The following is an 18,269-nucleotide window of genomic DNA, read 5'->3' on the forward strand; positions in this document are numbered from 1 at the left end:
TGCATGATATAGAAAGAGCTGCATGAGGCTGTTTGCTGATTAGTCTAAGGTAAGACTTTAAGATGACTAAGGTGTAGACTGTCCCTTTAAAGAAATTAGGACAACTACTATTGTAACAAATTAAGGTTTTTCATAGAGCCCTCCTGGCCCCTAAGATTATTGCTAAATGGTCTAGTTCAGTTTTCCCGAGCCAAATATGCTGCATTATTTGTAGATCTTCCTCAGGGATATGGTTATGGTTCTCAAGATGTCTGAAAATTTCAGTTCCCTACAAAGGTCTTTTGTACTATTCTTGGGTCTCCCAGCAACAAATAGAGGCCAAAGAGGTGCTATAATTATGTCTATTCTTATTGGCAGGAAAATCATTAGGTGGAGATGGATATCAAAGAAAACTCAATTTAAAACAAATTACAAGATAGATAATCCCTTTATTACCCATTCCCCAGATTTGCACAACACAGTTATATAAATATACTTTCCTTCCTAAGATAGGGAGAGTACACGGCTTAATTCCTTACTGTTGGGAAATACAACACCTGGCCACCAGGAGGAGGCAAAGACACCCCAGCCAAAGGCTTAAATATCCCACCCACTTCCTCATTACCCTAGTCATTCTTTGCCTTTCATCATAGGAGGTGGCAGAGAAGTGTCAGAAGATTCAGAGAGTCCTGAAAAATGGTATCTGCCCTTCGAGATAGGACTGGAGTTTTAAGTAGTCATGTCAACCTCTCAGTGAGAGCATTGATGAAAGTTAGAGTCTGGAGCTGCAGGGAAAGTTTTTCTGTGAAACCAACCAGACTACTGCTAACAGCTCCTAAGCAATCAGTGTTGACGAGTTTCACTGCCTGCTTTCTTTCACTCAAGTCCATGTCAGGAGCGCTGCTATAAGACTGTCACACTTGAGAGGCTGTGTTCTGTTCCACAGCATGGATCCTGGAGGTAAGATTGTTTCAATTTTTACACATAAAACGCTATAACAGGGTCACAGTGTGGCTCCTTTTATACCTTGATAGGATCCAGGGTTAATATCCTCTGAAGGGGGTTAATTGAACAGTTGGGGTTAATTATTTACATGCTGCTTTGTGTGATTTTTTTCCCTGGACTGATAGACTGTGTGTTTTTGGCTGGAAGAAGCAGGTTTCACTTTTAAGTTTCACTTTCATTTTTGAAAGTGTTGCACAGCTCCTATTACTTGCTCTACTTGTAATAACATCTATGTTCATTCCCTCCATTCCGGCTCAGACTTGAACCTGAGGAGAGAGTTTCTCTGTTTACTGTCTGGGTCTAGGAGGTGGTGAGTGCCCCAGCCATGGTGAACATAAAAAACAAAACAAAAAACGTTTTTAATTTGTGTCCTTCTGTGGATATAACCTGAGCTTTGGAGGACTCTGTCATGTTAGAAGGTACTCCATCTATACTAAATCATATCTGTTTATATTGTGAGGAGGCCGTGGTTTTCCCGCCCACTCAATTATGTTCCAGATGCCTTAACACCTTTATAAAGTCTAAGGAGACAAGCCTGCTAAGGCTCTTAGTCCCTCTGAGCCATCTACCTCTCAGGACTCAGCGTCCTGTGAGATTACTACCCTTGCTACATTATCCACTTCACATGCAGTTCCCCATAGCACATCTAATCCTCCTTCCAAAGGGGGCCTTTTTCCTGTAGACTTTGCCGTGCTGTTACAAATGGCGGTGTCTGCGGCCCTCAGTGCATTACCTCGCTCTAACAAACGCAAGAGAAAGGTTAAACATAGCTCTCCTATCTCGGAGTCATCTAAATATTTATCGGATTTAGCTATCATGTCCCAGTTATCCGATGAGGAGTTAACCTCTGTAGCTTCCGAGGGTGAACTTTCTGGGTCGGAGTCCATAGCTTCTAAGCCTCCTGCTGCGGAAGAACCGTCCTTTAGATTTAAAATTGAGCACTTGCATTTTTTTATTAAAGGAGGTTCTGTCTACGTTAGAGGTTTCAGAGGCTGCGCTGCCTGAAGAACCTATGTTACCTAAATTAGACAGAGTTTACAAAGACAGGAAAGTTATTTTGACTTTTCCTGTGCCGGTTAAAATGGTGTGAATGAGAAAGAATTGGTTCTTCCTTCTTCCCCTCGTCTACTTTTAAAAAGTTGTTCCCGGTCCTGGACTTTCAACTGGATTTGTGGTGCTCCATTCCTAAGGTGTATGGTGCTATCTCTACGCTTGCTAAACGTACTACTATACTTCTTGAGAATAGTTCTTCATTCAGAGAGCCGATGAATAAGAAAATGGAAACCTTTCTGAGAAAGATGTTTCAACATACAGGTTTTTTTTGTCTCAATCGGCGGCTGCAGTTGCCGGAGTGACTACCTACTGGTACGACTCCTTGTCAGAACTCATTGAGGTGGAGTCTCCCCTTGAGAATATTCAAGACAGAATTATAACTCTGAGAATTGCTAATTCCTTTATCTGTGATGCGAACATGCAAAGTATTCGTCTAAATGAAAAGGCCCCTGGCTTTGTGGTCCTAGCCTGCCGTGCGCTCTGGTTGAAATCGTGGTCTGCGGATATGACTTCTAAGTCCAGACTCCTTTTTCTTCCCTTCAAGGGTAATATTTTATTGGTCCAGACCTGGACTCCATTATTTCTATAGTTTCCGGAGGCAAGGGTGCCTTCCTACCACAAGATAAGAAGAACAAGTGGTCTAAGGGACTGCAATATTCTAATTTCTTTCCTTTCGTTCTGACAAATCCCAATGACAACAATCCTCCTCCAAGCCCGATCAACCCAAGAGTACTTGGAAGACGGCTCAGTCCTGGAATAAATCCAAGCAGAACAAGAAGCCTGCAGAAAACAAATCTGCATGACGGGCGGCCCCCAATCCAAGATCGCATCGTGTAGGGAGCAGACTTTTTCTCTTTTTTTCAGATACTTGATTCCGTGTCGTGCAGGATCCGTGGCTCCTGGAGGTCGTATCTCTGGGATACAAGATAGGTTTCAAATCTCATCTGCCCAAGGGCAGATTCCTACTCTCGAACCTGTCTACCAGACCAGAAAAGAGGGATGCTTTTCTAGGGTGCGTTCGGGATCTATCCTCCTTAGGAGTTACTGTCCCGGTGCCTATCGAAGGAAGGGGTTTGCAGTTTTATTCAAACCTTTTTGTGGTCCCAAAGAAGGAGGGAACTTTCCGCCCAATTCTGGACCTAAAGTGCTTTAACAAGTTTAGTTTGTCAGTGTTCCTTCTTTCAAGATGGAGACAATACGGTCCATTCTTCCTCTAGTTCAGGAAGAACAGCTTATGACTGCCGTAGATCTGAAGGATGCATACTTTCATGTTCCAATACACAGGGAACATTTTCAGTTTCTGAAGTTTGCTTTCCTGGATCAGCACTTCCAGTTCATTGCACTTCCGTTTGGTCTAGCTACTGCTCCAAGAATCTTTACAAAGGTTCTGGGGGCCCTTCTAGCCGTTGCCAGAACCCAGGGGATCGAGTAGCACTGTACTTGGACGATATTCTGGTGCAGGCACCATCCTTTCGTCTTGCGGAAGAACACTCTTGAGTCTCTTCTAATTCTTCGGTCATATGGATGGAAGATAAACTTGGAAAAGAGTTCTCTTATCCCAAATACCAGGGTGGAATTCCTGGGTACTATCATAAACTCTATATCCATGAGGATATTTCTAACAGACCAGAGACATTGCAAGCTAAATTCGACATGTCTTGCCCTCTGGAGCTCCTTGAGTCCCTCTGTGGCTCAGTGTATGGAGGTGATTGGTCTTATGGTGTCCTGCATGGACATCATTCCTCTCGCCAGAATCCGTCTCAGGCCTCTACAGCTATACATGCTGAGACATCGGAACGGCGGTCATTCAGATCTGTCCGAACAGATTGTATTAGACAGCCGGTCGAGAGACTCTGTCCAGATCATCTGTCCCGAGGGACGTGCTTCTTAAGACCACCCTAGGAGATTGTAACTACGGACGCAAGCCTATCCGGATGGGGAGCTGTTTGGGGTGCCACAAAGGCATTGGGACTGTGAACTCAGGAAGAGTCCTCCCTTCCGATCAATATATTGGAACTACGGCAATCTTCATCGCCTTGAAGGCTTGGCCCCTTCTGGGTTTGTCCCAGTTTATCAGATTCCAATCAGACAACAACCTTGGTTGCCTACATCAACAGTCAGGGGGGAACGAGAAGTTCCCTGGCGATAAAGGAAGTATCTCGGGTACTGGAGTGGGCGAAGGCACACTGCTGTTCGCTGTCGGCGATCCACATTCCGGGTGTGGACAACTGGGAAGCAGATTTTCTTTGCAGGCAGTTCTTTCACCCAGGGGAATGGTCTCTCCATCCCGTGGTGTTTGCAGAGATATGCAGAGAGTACGGGACGCTGGAGATAGATCTCATGGCCTCCCGTCTCAATGCCAAGTTGCCCAGGTGTGGGTCTAGGTTGAGGGATCCTCAAGCAGATCTTATAGATGCACTAGCAGTGTCCTGGAGGTACAAACTCGTATATCTTTTTCCTCCTTTACCGCTTCTTCCTCATGTAGTGGCCGGCATCAAACAGGAGCGGGCATCAGTGATCCTGATTGCTTCTTCGTGGCTGTGAAGGACGTGGTATGCGGATCTGGTGGGGATGTCCTCATATCCACCATGGAAATTATCTTGTTGCAGGGATCTGCTGATACAAGGTCCATTTGTTCATCTAAATCTAGATTCTCTGAGTCTTAGCCAAGAGGGGTTTCTCTGAGAGTGTTATTGATACTCTTATTCAAGCTCGTAAACCAGTTACAAGGCGTTTCTACCATAGGACCTACTTATACTGGTGTGAAGAGCGTGGTTTTTTTCTGACACAGGGTTAAGGTTGTCAGAATACTATCTTTTTTCCTGGATGAACTGGAGAATTGTCTGTCGGCTAGTTCCCTGAGGGGACAGATTTCGGCCCTTTCGGTTTTGCTGCACAAGAGACTGGCCGAGCTTCCAATGCAGTCCTTTGTTAGGGCTCTGATTAGGATCAGACCTATGTTTAGATCTGCGGCTCCACCTTGGAGCCTTAATCTTATTCTTCGTGTTTTGCAACAGGCTCCGTTTGAGCCTATGCATTCTGTTGACATTAAATTATTATCTTGGAAGGTTATCTTTTTGTTGGCTATAGCGTCTGAGCGCAGAGTTTCTGAGATTTCTGCTTTGCATTGTGAGCCCCCTTATCTGGTTTTTCATGCAGATAAGGCAGTTTGATGCACTAAATTACTACCTAAGGTGGTGTCAGACCACATTATCAATCAAGAGATTGTTGTTCCTTCCTTGTATCCTAATCCTTCTTAGAAGGAAAGGGTTGCTTCACAATTTGGATGTGGTTCAGGCCTTGAAGTTTTATCTTCAGGCTACCAAGGAGTTTAGAAAATCTTCCTCTTTATTTGTTGTCTATTCGGGGAAGTGTAAGGGGCAGTAGGCTACTACTACTTCCCTATCTTTCTGGTTGAGGAGTGTTATCCGCTTAGCTTACAAGACAGCAGGACATCAGCCTCCTGATAGGATAATGGCTCATTCCACTAGAGCGGTGGCTTCCTCTTGGGCCTTTAAGAACGAGGCCTCTATGGATCAGATTTGTAAGGCGGCAACCTGATCCTCCTTACCTACTTTTTCAAAATTTTACAAGTTTGATGTTTTTGCTTTGGCTGAAGCAGCTTTCGGGAGAAAAGTTTTGCAGGCTGTGGTGCCCTCAGAATAGGGTCCACATCTTCTTTTTTGTTCCCTCCCGTTATTCATTCAGTGTCCTCTAGAGCTTGGGTATAATTTTCCCAACAGTAAGGAATGAAGCCGTGGACTCTCCCTATCTTAGAAAGGAAAACGGGCCCGCCCGTTTTTTCTTGTCTAAGGGGCGGCTTCCTAATATTTATCTTTTTCTTCTAGCACTATTTATACCCTGATGTTTCTCCTACTTTCCTTGTTCCATCAGCAGAATGACTGGGGTAATGAGTAAGTGGGTGGGATATTTAATCATTTGGCTGGGGTGTCTTTGCCTCCTCCTGGTGGCCAGGTGTTGTATTTCTCAACAGTAAGGAATGAAGCCGTGGACTCTCCCTATCCGGAAGGAAAGGAATTTATCTGGTAAGCATAAATTATGTTTTTTACCTCTGTGATTACCTTGTATCAAAGCCTCTGCAGACTGCCCCCTCATTTCAGTTCTTTTGACAGACTTGCATTTTAGCCAATCAGTGCCGACTCCTAGGTAACTCCACGGGCATGAGGACAATGTTATCTATATGAAACACATGAACTAACTCCCTCTAGCTGTGAAAAAAAACTGTCAAAATGCACTGAGACAAGAGGCAGCCTTTAAAGGCTTAGAAATTTGCATATGAACCTACTTAGATTTAGCTTTCAACAACGAATACCAATAGAAAAAGGCAAATTTTGATAATAAAATAAAATTAGAAAGTTGTTTAAAATCACATGCCCTATCTAAATCATGAAAGTTGAATTTTTTCTAGCCTGTGCCTGTAAATCACAAATGGTGACTGAACAGTTTGCTGCTTTAGGAGAGAGGGGAAATACATGGAAGCAAGAGAGAAGGAGCTATCTAAGCAAGATATTAAGGAACTCTAGAGATATAGCTGAAAATACATTTAGGGGAAGTAAACTCTTTATTTATATGGTGTAGCCTGAATGTATTTAACACCACACTGACTTGGTCCCACAAACTAGTAGGCAGTTTCTCCTTAAAGGGACAGTCAACTCAAAAAATGTTTGTTTAAAAGATATTTTACCCATTCCCCAGTTTTTGCACAGTAAACACTGTTATAATAATACACGTTTTACCTCTGTGATTACCTTGTATCTAAGCCTCTTCTGACAGCCCCTGATCACATGACTATTGACTTGCATTTTATCCAATTAGTGCAGTGTCTGCCATAACTCCACTGTTATTTATATGGCCCACATGAACTAGCAGTCTCCTGTTGTGAAAAGCAAATAAAAAAGCATGTGATAAGAGGCTGCCTCTAGTGGCTTCAAAATGTAATGAGGTTTAAATGTTATAAAGTAAATTAATATAACAAGGTTGGTTGTGCTAACCTGGGGAATGGGTAGTAAAGGTGCTATCAATAACAATTCTGGTGTAGACTGTCCCTTTAAGTAGCATGAAGCGAAGCACCTAGCTGTACTGAACTATGAAACAAATGAATAAATCTAAGCCTTAACTTGTTCCCTGTATTTCTCCACAGCTATTTACACTCGTGCGATCCACCCATCATCCATGGCAACCTCACCTGTGACACCATTTTTATCCAACACAATGGGCTGATCAAGATTGGATCTGGTAAGGGAGAGACAGAAGCCACAGTCACATGGGTTCCACCTCACTGCGCCTAGGGTCTACACAAAGGGCTTTACCTATGCTTTTTGTCACGGTGCTGAGTTAGCTCCATACAATGTATGAGGTGGGCAGCAGACTGAGCAGGGGGCTTTATGGTAAAAATGACAATGGATTTACTTGTTACTAGCCATTAAGGTGGGCTCACATATAGAGATCAAATGGTTGTTCAGGTTCTGAGCACTCTTAATAATGTAGGGAGTTTACCTGGGGCTTTTGGGTTTACAGTATTCGAGCTATCGCTGGGTAATAGAGCATGCAGCATTCTCGCTGTCGCTGATGGCTCTATACATCAAGCTGTTAAAGGCTTAAAGGGACAGTCAACACCAGAATTTTTGTTGTTTTAAAAGATAGATAAATCCTTAATTATCCATTCCCCAGTTTTGCACAACCAACAGGCTTATATTAATATACTTTTTACCTCTGTGATTACCTTGTATCTGCAGACTGCCCCCTTATTTCAGTTCTTTTGACAGACTTGCATTTTAGCCAATCAGTTCCTCGGTAAATTCACATGCATGAGCTCAATGTTATCTATATGAAACACATTAACTAACGGTCTAAGAAATTAGCATATGAACCTCCTAGGTTTAGCTTTCAACTAAGAATACCAAGAGAACAAAGCAAAATTGGTTGATAAAAGTAAATTGGAAAGTTTGTTTAAATTTACATGCCCTATTTGAATCCTGAAAGTTTTTTTTGGACTTGACTGTCCCTTTAAGTATTACCAAAGGCAAAGTCTATAGGGTTCTTGGCAGTTTTGGGAGCTTAACTACGTACGACTACTGCTGTCTCCAGGGGCTCGGCTATATGGGGCTCTTGCTGTAGCTGGAGGCTCGGGTATACGGGGCTCTTACTGTTGCGGGGGGCTCAGCTATACGGGGCTTTTGCTGTTGCGTGGGGCTCGGCTATACGGGGCTCTTGCTGTTGCCGGGGCTCGGCTATACGAGGCTCTTGCTGTTGCAGGGGGCTCGGCTATACGAGGCTCTTGCTGTTGCGGGGGGCTCGGCTATACGAGGCTCTTGCTGTTGCGGGGGGCTCGGCTATACGGGGCTCTTGCTGTTGCGGGGGGCTCGGCTATACGGGGCTCTTGCTTTTGCCGGGGGCTCTGCAATACGGGGCTCTTGCTGTTGCCGGGAGCTCGGCTATACGGGGCTCTTGGCTATACGGGGCTCTTGCTGTTGCCGGGAGCTCGGCTATACGGGGCTCTTGGCTATACGGGTCTCTTGCTGTTGCCGGGGGCTTGTGGAGGCTTGGGTATATGGGGATCTTGATCTTGATGTTGCGGGAGGCTCGGATATGCAGGGATCTTGATGTTGCGTGAGGCTCGGCTATACAGGGATCTTGCTGTTGCCGGGGCTTGTTATACAGGGCTCTTGCTGGAGGCTCGGCTATACGGGGGTCTTGATGTTGCTGGAGCCTCGGCTATACGGGGCTCTTGATGTTGATGGGTTCTTGTGATACTGGGCTCTTGCTGTTGATGGGTTCTTGTGATACAGGGCTCTTGCTGTTGCTGGAGGCTTGGCTATACAGGGCTCTTGATGTTGCCGGAGACTTGGCTATACGGGGATCTTGCTGTTGCCGGGGGCTTGCGATATGGGGATCTTGCTGTTGCCGGAGGCTTGGCTATACGGGGCTCTTGCTGTTGCCGGGGGCTCGGCTATACGGGGCTCTTGCTGTTGCCGGGAGCTCGGCTATACGGGGCTCTTGGCTATACGAGGCTCTTGCTGTTGCCGGGAGCTCAGCTATACGGGGTTCTTGCTGTTGCGGGGGGCTCGGCTATATGGAGCTCTTGCTGTTGCTGGAAACTCGGCTATACGGGACTCTTGCTTTTGCAGGAGGCTCAGCTATACGGGTCTGTTTTTGCGGGAGGCTCGGCTATACGGGCTTGCTGTTGCTGGGGGCTTGTTATACGGGACTCTTGCTGTTGCGGGAGGCTCGGCTATACAGGGCTCTTGCTGTTGCCTTAGGCTTGGCTATACGAGGCTCTTGCTGTTGCTGGGGGCTTGTGATACAGGGCTATTGCTGTTGCTGGAGGCTTGGCTATACGGGGCTCTTGATGTTGCCGGAGGCTCGGCTATACGGGGCTCTTGATGTTGCCGGAGGCTCGGCTATACGGGGCTGTAGCTGTCATCGGAGACTCGGCTGTATGGGGCTCTAACTTTTGCTGGAGACTCGGCTTTATGGGGCTCTAGCACATACCAGGAACATAACTGTGTGGGGCAGTAGCTGTTATTGGTGTAGGGGGGCGCGCACAGCTATTTGGGACAGTAGCCGCTATTGGTGGGGATGGCACTGCTATACGGGGAAGTAGCCATTTCTAGTGGTGCGTTGCACTGCTATATGGGGCAGTTGTTGTCGCTGGTGGGGGGGCACTGCTACATGGGGCAGTAGTTGTTGCCAGTGGGGGGGGGGGGCACTGCTATGGGGCAATAGCTTTCACCGGTGGGGGGGGGGGGCGGCACTGCTAAATGAGGCAATAGCTGTCACCGGTGGGGGCACTGCTATATGGGCCAGTAGCTGTCGCCGGTGGGGGGGAGGCACTACTACATGGGGCAATAGCTGTCACCGGTGGGGGGCACTCCTATTTGGGCCAGTAGCTATCGCTGGTGGGGGGGGCACTGCTATATGGGCCAGTAGCTGTCGCCGGTGGGGGGAGGCACTGCTACATGGGGCAATAGCTGTCACCGGTGGGGGGCACTCCTATTTGGACCAGTAGCTATCGCTGGTGGGGGGGCACTGCTATATGGGCCAGTAGCTGTCGCCGGTGGGGGGGGGGGGGCACTGCTATATAGGCGAGTAGCTGTCGCCGGTGGGGGGGGGGGGGGCACTGCTATATGGGCCAGTAGCTGTCGCCGGTGGGGGGGGGGGGGCACTGCTATATGGGGCAGTAGCTGTTTCTGGTGGGGGGGGTACTAATATATGGGGCAGTAGCTGTTTCTGGTGGGGGGCACTGCTATATGGGCCAGTAGCTGTCGCCGGTGGGGGGGCGCACTGCTGTATGGGGCAGTAGCTGTTTTTGGTGGGGGGGCACTAATATATGGGGCAGTAACTGTTTCTGGTGGGGGGGCACTGCTATATGGGCCAGTAGCTGTCGCCGGTGGGGGGGGGCACTGCTATATGGGACAGTAGCTGTTGCCGGTGGGGGGGGGCACTGTTTATTGGGGCAGTAGCTTTCACCAGTGGGGTGGGGGGGGCACAGCTATATGGGGCTGTAGCAGTTGCTGGTGGGGGGGCACTGCTACATGGGTCAGTAGCTGTTGCTGGTGGGGGGCACTGCTACATGGCGCAGTAGCTGTCACCAGTGGGGGGGGGCATTGCTATATGGGACAGTAGCTGTCGCCGGTGGGGGGGCACTGTTATATGGGGCAGTAGCTGTTGCTGGTGGGGGGCACTGCTACATGGGACAGTAGCTGTCGCCGGTGGGGGGCACTGTTTATTGGGGCTGTTGCTGGTGGGGGGGGGGCACTGCTACATGGGGCAGTAGCTGTCACCAGTGGCGGGCATTGCTATATGGGACAGTAGCTGTCGCCGGTGGGGGGGCACTGTTATATGGGGCAGTAGCTGTTGCTGGTGGGGGCACTGCTACATGGGGCAGTAGGTGTCACCAATGGGGGGGACATTGCTATATGGGACAGTAGCTGTCGCCGGTGGGGGGCACTGTTTATTGGGGCAGTATCTGTCACCAGTGTGGGGGGGCACTGCAACATGGGATAGTAGCTGTTGCCGGTGGGGGGGCACTGCTATATGGGGCAGTAGCTGTTGCTGGTGGGGGGCACTGCTACATGGGGCAGTAGCTGTTGCTGGTGGGGGGCACTGCTACATGGGGCAGTTGCTGGTGGGGGGGCACTGCTACATGGAGCAGTAGCTGTTGCTGGTGGGGGGCACTGTTTATTGGGGCAGTAGCTGTCACCAGTGGGGGGGGGGGGCACTGCAACATGGGATAGTAGCTGTTGCCGGTGGGGGGGCACTGCTATATGGGGCAGTAGCTGTTGCTGGTGGGGGGCACTGCTACATGGGGCAGTAGCTGTCGCTGGTGGGGGGCACTGTTTATTGGAGCAGTAGCTGTCGCTGGTTTGGGGCACTGTTTATTGGGGCAGTAGCTGTCACCAGTGGGGGGGGGGGGGGCACTGCAGCATGGGACTGTAGCTGTCGCTGGTGGGGGGCACTGTTTATTGGGGCAGTAGCTGTCACCAGTGGGGGGGGGGCACTGCTATATGGGCCAGTAGCTGTTGCTGGTGGGGGGCACTGCTACATGGGGCAGTAGCTGTTGCTGGTGGGGGGCACTGCTACATGGGGCAGTAGCTGTTGCTGGTGGGGGGCACTGCTACATGGGGCAGTAGCTGTCGCTGGTGGGGGGCACTGTTTATTGGAGCAGTAGCTGTCACCAGTGGGGGGGGCACTGCTACATGGGGCAGTAGCTGTTGCTGGTGGGGGGCACTGTTTATTCGGGCAGTAGCTGTCACCAGTGGGGGGGGGCACTGCAAAATGGGATTGTAGCTGTTGCTGGTGGGGGGCACTGTTTATTGGGGCAGTAGCTGTCACCAGTGGGGGGGGGGGGGCACTGCAAAATGGGACTGTAGCTGTCGCTGGTGGGGGGCACTGTTTATTGGGGCAGTAGCTGTCACCAGTGGGGGAGGGGGCACTGCTATATGGGACAGTTTATGATAAGAGGTTCCTGCTTACTGTTAGGTCACGATTCTTGTGAGTTGAGTAAGATTGTGCACAGGGTAAAGATGGTGGAGCTGGTGCAGATAGTGGTGGTGTCAGCGGCGTTGCTGACGATTGCGTTTTCCTCAGGCTACAGAACGCACTTACCTGGCTGTGTATTTTGTACAATGTATATTTGTGTGATGTGTAGGGTGACCATATTGCCGCTTTAAAAAGGTACACATATGAAAAATACATATGTCAGGGTTCTTATACAAAACATTTCTTTAAACAGCCCTGACTTATGTATTTTCATGTGTGTCCCTAGGCAATATGGTCACCCTAGTGATGTGTGACCCCCCTGTCCCCTCACCCAGATATAACTTTCCCAGCTGTTCATCCACTCATTGACTTGTCTTGTTTTATTTCCCGCTTCGGCTGCTCTGTTGCCACGCCAGTCTTTCATAGGATTTTTGCTAATGGTGAGATGAATTTTCAGCTCCTGTGATGTGCTTGTTATTGCAATGTTTCTGTGGAGTTTCCTTGGCATGCTGCCCTCTCTACAAGATACTCGGCACTCACCCATGCAACAGCTTTTAGCTAAACTTCCTTCCCAAACGCCACAGTTGCAGGTGCCTTAAACTCAACTGATCTTCATTAATGCTGTTTTATTGGTAAGTTTCTGTGTATACTGTGCTGCACCGTCTGGGAACAGTTTACAAGTTCCTGAACGGATAGATTGGTCACAATTGCCGTGTGCTTGAGCGCAATATAATGCTTTTACATAAAGTAATTAGTGTTTTTTCTGCAGCATACATACATATGCTACCTGTGATCAGGATACAAACACCACGGCACAGGGAACTTCCGGTGGTATTGTGTCTGTGCCATACAAGCCACACTTTGAGAAGGTGCAATGTTTGAATGCTAGTGGGCACTCACAGCATATGTGTGTATGCACTGAAAAATAGTAAGAACATTTACTAGAAGCATTTTTGCTAATGAAGGTATAATGGAAAAATGCTTCTATTCTAAATGTACGAATGCACATTTGTAATCCTTTAAGTGAAAGCAGGTAAAGTCCACACATCGGCCTTAATGATCTGATAGCGGGGGCACTTACTGAGGCGTGCAGTTACATGGGTGAGTGCGTCTGGTGCATGGTTATCCATTGTGGCCTTGCAGAGAGGGACAGCGCTGTAGGCGTCTCATTCCTGGCTCTGTCGCATGCAGGAGCACATATCCTATGCATGTTGTACCATAGATGCGCTTGTCTCTTCTCATCCTCATTACTGCTCCTTGCTGCTTAGGGTTCCTCGGAATGAGTGCTAGGTGTCCCTTCTCCATGTCTGAGCGTTAATGACCTCACTGCTTGCTTTTAGTTGCTTTGCTCTTGCTCGGATTGTTGTGGGGGGGCTCTAAACTTGTTCTCTTAAAGACCCAATGAGCATTACAGCCACAGCATTGTATTACATTTAGCCGATATTTACTACTTATGGTTATGTGTCATAGACTGATGTTCACTACCCTTACAGCTATAAGCATACAGGTCTGCCTGGCACGTGGTAATGTGTATTAGACTGATATCCCTCAGTACTATGTAACCCTACAGCTATAAGCATACAGGTCTGCCTGGCACGTGGTAATGTGTATTAGACTGATATCCCTCAGTACTATGTAACCCTACAGCTATAAGCATACAGGTCTGCCTGGCACGTGGTAATGTGTATTAGACTGATATCCCTCAGTACTATGTAACCCTACAGCTATAACCATACAGGTCTGCCTGGCATGTGGTAATGTGTATTAGACTGATATCCCTCAGTACTATGTAACCCTACAGCTATAAGCATACAGGTCTGCCTGGCACGTGGTAATGTGTATTAGACTGATATCCCTCAGTACTATGTAACCCTACAGCTATAAGCATACAGGTCTGCCTGGCACGTGGTAATGTGTATTAGACTGATATCCCTCAGTACTATGTAACCCTACAGCTATAAGCATACAGGTCTGCCTGGCACGTGGTAATGTGTATTAGACTGATATCCCTCAGTACTATGTAACCCTACAGCTATAAGCATACAGATCTGCCTGGCACGTGGTAATGTGTATTAGACTGATATCCCTCAGTACTATGTAACCCTACAGCTATAAGCATACAGGTCTGCCTGGCATGTGGTAATGTGTATTAGACTGATATCCCTCAGTACTATGTAACCCTACAGCTATAAGCATACAGGTCTGCCTGGCACGTGGTAATGTGTATTAGACTGATATCCCTCAGTACTATGTAACCCTACAGCTATAAGCATACAGGTCTGCCTGGCACGTGGTAATGTGTATTAGACTGATATCCCTCAGTACTATGTAACCCTACAGCTATAAGCATACAGGTCTGCCTGGCACGTGGTAATATGTATTAGACTGATATCCCTCAGTACTATGTAACCCTACAGCTATAAGCATACAGGTCTGCCTGGCACGTGGTAATATGTATTAGACTGATATCCCTCAGTACTACATTACCCTACAGCTATAAGCATACAGATCTGCCTGGCACGTGGTAATGTGTATTAGACTGATATCCCTCAGTACTATGTAACCCTACAGCTATAAGCATACAGGTCTGCCTGGCACGTGGTAATGTGTATTAGACTGATATCCCTCAGTACTATGTTACCCTTACAGCTATAAGCATACAGGTCTGCCTGGCACGTGGTAATGTGTATTAGACTGATATCCCTCAGTACTATGTAACCCTACAGCTATAAGCATACAGGTCTGCCTGGCACGTGGTAATATGTATTAGACTGATATCCCTCAGTACTACATTACCCTACAGCTATAAGCATACAGGTCTGCCTGGCACGTGGTAATGTGTATTAGACTGATATCCCTCAGTACTATGTTACCCTACAGCTATAAGCATACAGATCTGCCTGGCACGTGGTAATGTGTATTAGACTGATATCCCTCAGTACTATGTAACCCTACAGCTATAAGCATACAGATCTGCCTGGCACGTGGTAATGTGTATTAGACTGGTATCCCTCAGTACTATGTAACCCTACAGCTATAAGCATACAGATCTGCCTGGCACGTGGTAATGTGTATTAGACTGATATCCCTCAGTACTATGTAACCCTACAGCTATAAGCATACAGGTCTGCCTGGCACGTGGTAATGTGTATTAGACTGATATCCCTCAGTACTATGTAACCCTACAGCTATAAGCATACAGATCTGCCTGGCACGTGGTAATGTGTATTAGACTGGTATCCCTCAGTACTATGTAACCCTACAGCTATAAGCATACAGATCTGCCTGGCACGTGGTAATGTGTATTAGACTGATATCCCTCAGTACTATGTAACCCTACAGCTATAAGCATACAGGTCTGCCTGGCACGTGGTAATGTGTATTAGACTGATATCCCTCAGTACTATGTTACCCTACAGCTATAAGCATACAGGTCTGCCTGGCACGTGGTAATGTGTATTAGACTGATATCCCTCAGTACTATGTAACCCTACAGCTATAAGCATACAGATATGCCTGGCACGTGGTAATGTGTATTAGACTGATATCCCTCAGTACTATGTTACCCTACAGCTATAAGCATACAGGTCTGCCTGGCACGTGGTAATGTGTATTAGACTGATATCCCTCAGTACTATGTTACCCTACAGCTATAAGCATACAGGTCTGCCTGGCACGTGGTAATATGTATTAGACTGATATCCCTCAGTACTATGTAACCCTACAGCTATAAGCATACAGGTCTGCCTGGCACGTGGTAATGTGTATTAGACTGATATCCCTCAGTACTATGTAACCCTACAGCTATAAGCATACAGGTCTGCCTGGCACGTGGTAATGTGTATTAGACTGATATCCCTCAGTACTATGTAACCCTACAGCTATAAGCATACAGGTCTGCCTGGCACGTGGTAATGTGTATTAGACTGATATCCCTCAGTACTATGTAACCCTACAGCTATAAGCATACAGATATGCCTGGCACGTGGTAATGTGTATAGACTGATATCCCTCAGTACTATGTTACCCTACAGCTATAAGCATACAGGTCTGCCTGGCACGTGGTAATGTGTATTAGACTGATATCCCTCAGTACTATGTAACCCTACAGCTATAAGCATACAGGTCTGCCTGGCACGTGGTAATGTGTATTAGACTGATATCCCTCAGTACTATGTTACCCTACAGCTATAAGCATACAGGTCTGCCTGGCACGTGGTAATGTGTATTAGACTGATATCCCTCAGTACTATGTAACCCTACAGCTATAAGCATACAGGTCTGCCTGGCACGTGGTAATGTGTATTAGACTGATATCCCTCAGTACTATGTTACCCTACAGCTATAAGCATACAGGTCTGCCTGGCACGTGGTAATGTGTATTAGACTGATATCCCTCAGTACTATGTAACCCTACAGCTATAAGCATACAGGTCTGCCTGGCACGTGGTAATGTGTATTAGACTGATATCCCTCAGTACTATGTTACCCTACAGCTATAAGCATACAGATCTGCCTGGCACGTGGTAATGTGTATTAGACTGATATCCCTCAGTACTATGTAACCCTACAGCTATAAGCATACAGGTCTGCCTGGCACGTGGTAATGTGTATTAGACTGATATCCCTCAGTACTACATTACCCTACAGCTATAAGCATACAGGTCTGCCTGGCACGTGGTAATGTGTATTAGACTGATATCCCTCAGTACTATGTAACCCTACAGCTATAAGCATACAGGTCTGCCTGGCACGTGGTAATGTGTATTAGACTGATATCCCTCAGTACTATGTAACCCTACAGCTATAAGCATACAGGTCTGCCTGGCACGTGGTAATGTGTATTAGACTGATATCCCTCAGTACTATGTAACCCTACAGCTATAAGCATACAGATCTGCCTTGCGCGTGGTAATGTGTATTAGACTGATATCCCTCAGTACTATGTTACCCTACAGCTATAAGCATACAGGTCTGCCTGGCACGTGGTAATGTGTATTAGACTGATATCCCTCAGTACTATGTAACCCTACAGCTATAAGCATACAGGTCTGCCTGGCACGTGGTAATGTGTATTAGACTGATATCCCTCAGTACTATGTAACCCTACAGCTATAAGCATACAGGTCTGCCTGGCACGTGGTAATGTGTATTAGACTGATATCCCTCAGTACTATGTAACCCTACAGCTATAAGCATACAGGTCTGCCTGGCACGTGGTAATGTGTATTAGACTGATATCCCTCAGTACTATGTTACCCTACAGCTATAAGCATACAGGTCTGCCTGGCACGTGGTAATGTGTATTAGACTGATATCCCTCAGTACTATGTAACCCTACAGCTATCCTGGCACGTGGTAATGTGTATCAGACTGATATCCCTCAGTACTATGTAACCCTACAGCTATAAGCATACAGGTCTGCCTGGCACGTTGGTAATGTGTATTAGACTGATATCCCTCAGTACTATGTAACCCTACAGCTATAAGCATACAGGTCTGCCTGGCACGTGGTAATGTGTATTAGACTGATATCCCTCAGTACTATGTTACCCTACAGCTATAAGCATACAGGTCTGCCTGGCACGTGGTAATGTGTATTAGACTGATATCCCTCAGTACTATGTAACCCTACAGCTATAAGCATACAGGTCTGCCTGGCACGTGGTAATGTGTATTAGACTGATATCCCTCAGTACTATGTAACCCTACAGCTATAAGCATACAGGTCTGCCTGGCACGTGGTAATGTGTATTAGACTGATATCCCTCAGTACTATGTAACCCTACAGCTATAAGCATACTGGTCTGCCTGGCACGTGGTAATGTGTATTAGACTGATATCCCTCAGTACTATGTAACCCTACAGCTATAAGCATACAGGTCTGCCTGGCACGTGGTAATGTGTATTAGACTGATATCCCTCAGTACTAATTACCCTACAGCTATAAGCATACAGGTCTGCCTGGCACGTGGTAATGTGTATTAGACTGATATCCCTCAGTACTATGTAACCCTACAGCTATAAGCATACAGGTCTGCCTGGCACGTGGTAATGTGTATTAGACTGATATCCCTCAGTACTATGTAACCCTACAGCTATAAGCATACAGGTCTGCCTGGCACGTGGTAATGTGTATTAGACTGATATCCCTCAGTACTATGTAACCCTACAGCTATAAGCATACAGGTCTGCCTGGCACGTGGTAATGTGTATTAGACTGATATCCC

General features: G+C 47.1%; 1 protein-coding gene across 2 annotated transcripts in view; it reads left to right on the forward strand.

Annotated features, from left to right (window-relative positions):
• The window catches only part of NRBP1 (nuclear receptor binding protein 1), a 407,435-nt gene that overhangs the window by 115,705 nt on the left and 273,461 nt on the right, over positions 1-18,269 (forward strand). Inside the window, exons 7-8 of one of the 2 annotated variants that reach the window (XM_053709396.1) lie at positions 7,199-7,293; positions 12,456-12,479. In XM_053709396.1, the coding sequence (XP_053565371.1) occupies positions 7,199-7,293; positions 12,456-12,479 (119 nt within the window). The remainder of the gene's footprint in view (positions 1-7,198; positions 7,294-12,455; positions 12,480-18,269) is intronic. The other variant, XM_053709398.1, reaches the window with a different exon arrangement.

The sequence above is a fragment of the Bombina bombina genome, chromosome 4, assembly GCF_027579735.1.
Source record: "Bombina bombina isolate aBomBom1 chromosome 4, aBomBom1.pri, whole genome shotgun sequence".
Lineage (NCBI taxonomy): Eukaryota > Metazoa > Chordata > Amphibia > Anura > Bombinatoridae > Bombina > Bombina bombina.